This window comes from Pundamilia nyererei, unplaced genomic scaffold (genome assembly GCF_000239375.1).
Source record: "Pundamilia nyererei isolate P.nyererei 1_Seehausen unplaced genomic scaffold, PunNye1.0 scaffold00187, whole genome shotgun sequence".
In the NCBI taxonomy this organism is placed as follows: Eukaryota; Metazoa; Chordata; class Actinopteri; order Cichliformes; family Cichlidae; genus Pundamilia; species Pundamilia nyererei.
The window spans coordinates 393,262-400,966 of record NW_005187588.1 but is presented as its reverse complement, the minus strand read 5'-3'; the positions used below and the strand labels follow the sequence as shown (position 1 = coordinate 400,966).

The following is a 7,705-nucleotide window of genomic DNA, read 5'->3' as shown; positions in this document are numbered from 1 at the left end:
AAAAAAAAAAAAAGTACAGGAACAAGTCTTTCAGTGGATACAAATCAGGCTGTGCAGTAGTTAACACTGACGGTAGAAGGTCTGAGGTGTGGCATTTGTACCTATGTCAGTTTCTCTCTCACAGTTCAGAAATGATTGTTAAATTAACTGGTGATTGCGTAATTATCTGCAAGTGTGGAGATGAGAGTGTGTGGTTGTTTTTCTATTTCTAGCAGCTTCCTTTTCCTTACGCAGCTTACCCTAACACTGCCATTAGGCTAAGCAGTCACATGATGGTGGTTATGAACTCGACAAGCTAACCCGTGGTCTACCAATGTAAGTAAGGGTGTGTTATACTGGCAGTAATATATGACCAATATAAAATATTGAAGAGTCTGCTAGTAGAAAAGTAGAAAAGTAACTGATTTTACATAGTAAGATAAAACACACAATACAGACTGAAAGCAACAGAGCTGCTGCACTCAATACAGCGTTAGTGTGTGTGTGAGAAAAAGCACTGAATAGAAGTGCATCATTAAAAGCACTTCGTGAATGTGTGTGCCTTAATGTCTAGACTATTTGAAACTGAAAAGAAAGCAGGAAAAATGCCAATTATGTAAGTGAACAGACGTATCAGTATGAGAGCTCTATCATTAAATCACACGCGAATCTGATGGATTACAGATATTATTATAGCGTATAGTTATAAAAATACAAATGCTCTAGGTGCTCTGCTTTAGTATCATATATTAATCTTTATATAACAATAAAATTGGTGTAAAATTGGAAGGAGGAATAAAGCTGCATAGAAATAAAGACTGCAATGCTTGTTAGTCTACATGGAAATTCCAGGAATGCTGACACTATTTTCTTGGTGGTGACTTTATTGTGAACATAACCTAAACCGTAGCAGGTTAGGCCTGCAGCCATGGTGATGTGCCCAGGTAAAAACGTATACTTTTAATATGCACTTCGTATCTCTGTAGTTGCCTGGAGAAATCCTGCTTATCCTCTGTGTACTAACGCTTTAATTCTATGACAGCTGAGACCGGCTCAAGCCTCTCTGCAAATTCTAATTTGGATAAGTGGTAAGATAAATAGACGATTATTATTAGAATTTTGTATTTATTTATTTTATTTGCTCTATTTAACTAGGAGAGATGACAGAAGCTACCAGAGCTTTACAGTCTCTCAGTTCAACAAGTATCTCTGTAAGTGTTTCTCGAGTCGTACTGCAGTTTGTTTAGTAGTGATGCGTACAGGGCTGGAAGCCAGTTTTCCAATTCAGTGTTTGTGTGATGATCTCTCCAATGAGCTGTTATCAGGAAAATGACCTCTAAACAACAGCAAAGATGTTAAATATCTTTGCATAGATGTTATCTTTATAGTTATTCGTGCACAATATGCTGCACACTGAATATCATCATTTGTCTGTTTTTTGGTTTGTTTGTTTTTAAATAGTAGGTAGTGTAGTGGTATAAGAATCGAATTTATCCAGAATCCAGTTTTTGAGCAAGATGTTCATGTGTTTTGTAGGACAATCTGTTCTCTAACATTTGTACATATATATATATTTTTTTCATTTTGGAGTTTAGTACAAACTTCAAATTAAAGACTGATATTCTGAAGTGACTGAAAGCAGTCCCCTGGAGAAGGTTTTAGGGGGATCAGTAGCATCCAAGATGGTATTATTAGTGTAAAAGCATCACAGCCCAGTTTCATTTAGATAAGGAGCAAAAAGTAGTGGACCTTAAATAAAACCCTGAGGATAGGTCTTTATTTTTAACTCCTGGGAACCACATTTTCTATAAAAACAGGTTTTTGAGCTTGTAACCAGCAGTGTACCTTAAAACCCTCGCTTTTAAATCATGTGAGTAAACAATTTTTAAGGCAGATTTATTTTTTTCAGGTTTTCTTTGTTTGTTTGTTTCATTTCTGTGACTTTCTTGTTTTCACTATAAACTGAAGCTTGATTCTGTTATATCTGGCAAAGCAATCTGAGTTTGAATTCCCAAAAAATGAGTTTCTGAATTGGAAAAAAATAGTGCATGAATAAAAAAGAACACAGATACATCACGGCTGCGTTCTTCATACTGAAAAATATTGCAAAAACAAACAGAAATAAAAATAAATGCTGTGCGGTTAGAAATAACTTATTCACATGCACTGCTGTTTGTTCTGGTGTTTGTGTGCACATGTATCACTGCTATACCTCTAATATCTGATCTCCAGCCTGCAGTCTACCATCTCTCTGTGCTGCTCCTCCATCGTTCACTTCATGGATTATTACTGCCCCCTGGTGTAAAAACCAGAAACCACTTCCATCATTACACAACTCCACAACTGAATATTGAAACAACAAACAAACAAACAAATGCACAACTTTTTGGCCTAATTCGAGTACAAACTTTGCTTCCATCTGTGGATTTTTTATTTGCAAACATAAACAAAAATTATATAAAGTCACCTTCATGTCACAAGGACAAATAATGAATAACGAAATCTTTATGTTAAAAATCATTTAGCTGTTCTCACCAGCAGAGTGTCACATCCACCTACAATGCTGAGACCCAGGCCTAGGTTTCCTTTATAAATCTCTATGGTAGTTTCCTTTCCTGAAACAATTGGACAGCTGACAGGGTCGGAAGTTGTGGGAGCTGATCCTGGCCAATCAGACCGTTCCACTGGAGAGGTCTGCAAGGGTTTTAGAGACGAAGAGGAGGAGGAGGCGACAGGAAGGCTTAGAGAGGACACTGGAGTGAGTGAGCGGGGACTGGAGAGTGAGGTAGGGAGAGGGAGAGAAGAAGAGGAGGAGGAGGAGAGACTCTTGGAACGGTTGATGGAGAGCTTGACAGTGACCCGGTGTTTGAGAATCAAACTGGACACCTGAATACGAAAAAGACAGCTGAGTCATAAATCATTAAATCAACTTGACCTTGAAGAGCATATATTTCACAGCCCGCATGTGTGCTTGCACCTTTTTTACTGACAGTCCAGCCACGGGTTCATCACCCACTGCTACGATTCTGTCTCCAACCTTTATCCTGCCATCCTGCATAAAGAGACATGAATAAAATATGTAAGATAAGCAAAATGTATGAAAGTGAGTGTGTAGAAGAAAGATGGTGGGCGAGTGTGATTAAAAATCAAGCACACCCTCTGGACAAATATATGAATAACTGTTCCCTTAGGCCGGACATGAAAACGTATTAGTACATGATGACATCACTTGAAAAAATGGCAACCATCATCTGTTTCACATAATATTCATAATGCCAAGATGGCAGAACCATCACATCAGACTTGTACAAACCCTTTATAATTCAAATATGTTATGAGACGAGTTCTGCCCTGGTGAAGGCCAAAATTGCAATCGATTCTACTTTTGTGGGTAAAAAAGGAATAATACATATTTATTAATAACAGCATTTTTATTCATTTAAAAATTACAGAGTAAATTTGCTCAGAGAGAACCAAAAAGAAAACTGAAAATGATTCAATTACTTAAAAGGCTTACATAGTATAGATACTTATAAATAGTATAGATGATATACGGGCATATGATCCTGTTGACGATGTCATACCTTGCTGGCAGTGCCGTGCTGGATCAGGGACGTGACCACCAGTCCTCCCTTAGAATTATCCTCTTCCAAGCAAAGGCCAAGACCTGCATAATCCTGGAATGAGAAGCAACTATGTAAGAAAACAAACTTAAACACAATAATACTCATATGTAAAAAATGACTGTGCCAGTTTTAAGAGGTGTGCTTTAAGATGGGATTTTTTGGCTTTATTAGACAGACAGTGAAGAGTGACAGGAAACCAGAGGAAAGGGGTCGGACAGGTCTGACTAGAACCCGGGCCAGCCGCTCTCAGCCATACAGCCTGCTCATCCAAATTTGCTAAACCGGCACACTTAAGATGGGATTTGAAAGTGTTAAGAGAGTCAGTGTTACAGATGTCTGGTGGGACGGGATTCCAGAGGCGAGCAGCAAAGAAACTGAAGGTTGTAGATCCCAGTGTAGTCAAAAGGGCAGAAGGGACAGTGAGGAGTTCAGAGAGGTACTGCGGAGGGAGGTTATGGATTGCCTTAAAGGTGAGGAGCGGAATCTTGAAATCAATACGACATTTAACCAGGAGCCGGTGAAGCTGCTGAAGGACAGGCGTGACATGACTAATGCAGGGAGGTCTGGTGATGCTCCAAGCGGCAGAATTCTGAACCAGTTGAAGTTTATGAATGAACTTGAGAAGGGAGTTAGAGGATGGCAGTACTATTGGGTATGAGAGATGGATGGAGGCGAATATTGGTACGGAGATGGAAATATGAGACTAGTGAAACCAATAACAGCACGTCTGCAAAATGTGTTTTTGTGATTAAAGTTACATGTTGTTCATTTTGTACAATTACACAGATACTCGTCTATCTATCAAGATTTTGATACAAAAGTACCTGCTATCAGGCTGCCTTTGACACACAAAAATGTGCAACTGCAGTACAGACAACTGACAGTGGTTAGCCAAAGACCTACTGGATGTATTGTACCTGAGGTAGAATAATGTGTTCAATGTCACTGGAGATTTGTCCACAGCCTCCAGTGTCAGTCTGGGAGTCGATCGTGTCCTCACAGTCTTTCCTGAGTCCCTGGACCGTTTCACCTAGAGCTGCTTTATTTCTGGTAAAACAACACCAATGATTCCAGAAGCAGGTTACAAAAACCTTTAGTGTGTAAAACCAAAAAGCAATCATGTTACCTGATGAGAATGATCTTGACTTTACATGGAGCATTACTGATGATGGCGGAGGCATTCTGGTGACTCCGGCCGTACAAAATCTGACCGTTAATCTAGAAGAAACACAGCGTCATGTAGTTCCTATCCAACAACGCCTTTCCCCCTCTATTCACCTCTACATTAATCTTCCTTTCTGTCATCTCCTTCTAACCTCTCCTCCCCCGCCGACTCATCAGCTGCTCCTCTCCCACTACTCTCCTCCTCATCTCTATTACACGGTTGTTCATTACAAAAATCCGGCCCAGCACCAACTATCATTCAAATGGTAATTTGCATGATAAATCTACTGTGCAGGTACTCAACGCTCTCATCCATGTCTCCAACTCCCTTCTATTCTTCTCCTGCTTTAATTTTTGACTTCACTATTTTGTCTCTCTCCAATGGCTCAACCCATTCTTGGAGTCTTCAATCTCACACCATTAATCTGTTAATCCCTACTCACTCATTCTTCCATATTGTTCCCATAGCCTGTCTTCCTTACCTCTAGAAGCTCATCCCCGATCTGTATCCTCCCATCTAAACCAGCGGGGCCTAGAGGGTCTATAGCTGCCACATAGACACCCATACGGGCCCTAGAGTCATCTTTGTTGCCCGTGAGGCTGATTCCCAGGCCGTGAGCTGCAGGGTCCTTCTCTAGCTCAATCATTTGGAGCTTTCCAGACAGACTGCCATAACGCTGAAGCATCTTTTCTAGGACACAGTTAGCAGACAGAAAATTGTTAGGAGAATGATATGATTGTTAAGCCAAAAAAAGTGTGGCAAACTACATGTAATGAGTGACACATGGAGACATGGGGAAAAGCATTACACCCTGGAGGGGAATGTGTGTGGGCTGCTGCATTATGCCTGGAAGGGACTTATTGAGGGTGTTTCTGACTATATACAGCATGATAGTATGCACCTTGCGTGCACAACTGTGCAAGGAAAAATGAATATAGAGCCATGACTGTGATTTATATATGCATACAAAGTGTTTCAAACCACTTGTAGCATCATGGGGCAACGCTTTAATGAATGGATTCATATTTTCTTTGCTTGTGTGTATGTGCAAGACACACACAGTTTCCTTCTAATAGTTTTACACTATTTTACTAATCAATAGTATAAAGCACCCTGAAGCTCAAACACACTAGAGCCAGCTCCAGAGTGGGATCCTGATAACCCTAATCCAGGCGAGGTAACATGTCTCATAGTTACGCTCGTAAGAAATAAAACAGTAGATGCAATTTGAATACAGCTTTTTTTCCTGCCAAAAAAGAGACAGAAAAAAAATTACTTAGAAACTAAAATGTATTCATACAGAGGGATGTTACTCTTTCAAATGATGCTATACTTGAATAATATTTCTAAAACTTTTTTTTTAGGCTTTAATTTGTTCTTGGTACATTATTTATGCAAACTGGCTTGAAATGCAGGTGGTTTAAGTGTCATATGGCCTAAAGTATGTCCCAGAATTTGACAATTCAACTGTGAGTGTCAGAAAATGTTTATCAGTATTAAAATCTATAATGGATGGGGATGGCACATAGGCTTTTGAGGAGTCTTACTTCTGCCAGAGTCGTCAGCATCTTCAGCTGCTCCTGTGACTGCTGTTGTGAAATTCGTAGGGCTTCTCTGATCCATTCTATCGGATGCTGGTAAAGGTACCTTGGGACAAATTTTGCATTATTGAACAAGGAGAGTTTGAGATGCCTCAGGGGTCCTTCAGGCATAAGTTGGACTACCCCTGAGGCTTGTTCAGTGCGCTTGATAAAGCACTGGGAAATAACTGATGAAGAGGATGAATTAATGAACGCTGTTTTAATGTCAGCTAAAAATAACATGAAAGATGACCAGAATCATGCATTATTTTGCAACTAACTTACAAGTGGATGGAAAAATAACTTCAAAAGAATGCGCTGACTCTATTTAGAGGCATGCATCTCCATCAAAGGCAAAAAACAAAGGGTTTAAACAAACAAGGTAGCTGCGAGGGACTACAAGGGTTCTATGTACAAAAATGCATGTTAATTAAGTTTCTGGAAGTTGGTTTGATGTAAATGCAAGAGTGCTTTTACAATGTGGCACACTTGTGGTAACACACACACACACACACACACACACACACACACACACACACACACATTTAGTCACACACACACACTGTGCACCAACCTTAAACGGGGTGGGAATGAAGGGGTTTGCAGGGGAAGGAGTAAGGAACAGACCACCAAGGTTCTCTGCTTCCTAGTATCATGTGGGGAAACACAGACATAGCTCTATATCTATGAAAAAAGAAATCCCTGTCTCAAAAAAAACCTCTTTGAAGCTTCCCCATTCCTTTTTTGGATTGCTGTGTAGGTGTTAATGACTCATCTATCTATATATAATATAGTGTGCACGAAACATTTTCTATACACTACAGCAACACACAGCTAAATATCAGTAACTGTGTAGGAACACAAAGTGAGAACTTCACAGCTTGTGTTCTCTCCCAGCAAAAACTAAAGATGTGGTCGCAACCTTTAAAAAACATGAAAAGTAGCTACTGCTCTTTAGCTCCAACGAGCAGTACTTCATATTCTAATGGACACGATTGTCTATACTAGAAAAGTAGTGGAAAGCACTATTATATCAAGGCTGGTGTAAATTTGAAATAAGATCTACGTATGCCATTGAAACAGGAAAAACCTTAATGCGAAGCTTAAAATAGGAAGTAGAGCGGTGTTACCCTGCTGCTGTGTGAGTTGGGCAGCAGTGTTGGAGTTAGTCTTTCATGGTTGATGAGAGCAGGAGACTGTGGGCGAAACACAAGACGCAGAGTAGGCGTCTTATTTTCTATAAAACTGTACACGTAATGCTGAATAATTACTTATTCTGTCAGTCAAATGCATTTTTACCTAATATGCATTGTGTCCACAAGACATAATAATGCAACGCCCATGCACAACGCTGC

At 39.8% G+C, this 7,705-nt stretch overlaps 1 protein-coding gene across 4 annotated transcripts in view; it reads right to left on the bottom strand.

Annotated features, from left to right (window-relative positions):
- The window catches only part of LOC102203587 (multiple PDZ domain protein), a 47,927-nt gene that overhangs the window by 9,563 nt on the left and 30,659 nt on the right, over positions 1-7,705 (bottom strand). For 2 of the 4 annotated variants that reach the window (XM_005747020.1, XM_005747021.1), the window contains exons 25-34: positions 7,481-7,546; positions 6,925-6,996; positions 6,318-6,417; positions 5,252-5,460; positions 4,732-4,823; positions 4,523-4,652; positions 3,564-3,656; positions 2,957-3,031; positions 2,515-2,865; positions 2,192-2,275 (exon numbers count right to left, since the gene is read on the bottom strand). In XM_005747020.1, coding sequence (XP_005747077.1) covers positions 2,192-2,275; positions 2,515-2,865; positions 2,957-3,031; positions 3,564-3,656; positions 4,523-4,652; positions 4,732-4,823; positions 5,252-5,460; positions 6,318-6,417; positions 6,925-6,996; positions 7,481-7,546 — 1,272 coding nt within the window. The remainder of the gene's footprint in view (positions 1-2,191; positions 2,276-2,514; positions 2,866-2,956; positions 3,032-3,563; positions 3,657-4,522; positions 4,653-4,731; positions 4,824-5,251; positions 5,461-6,317; positions 6,418-6,924; positions 6,997-7,480; positions 7,547-7,705) is intronic. The other 2 variants (XM_005747022.1, XM_005747023.1) reach the window with 2 other exon arrangements.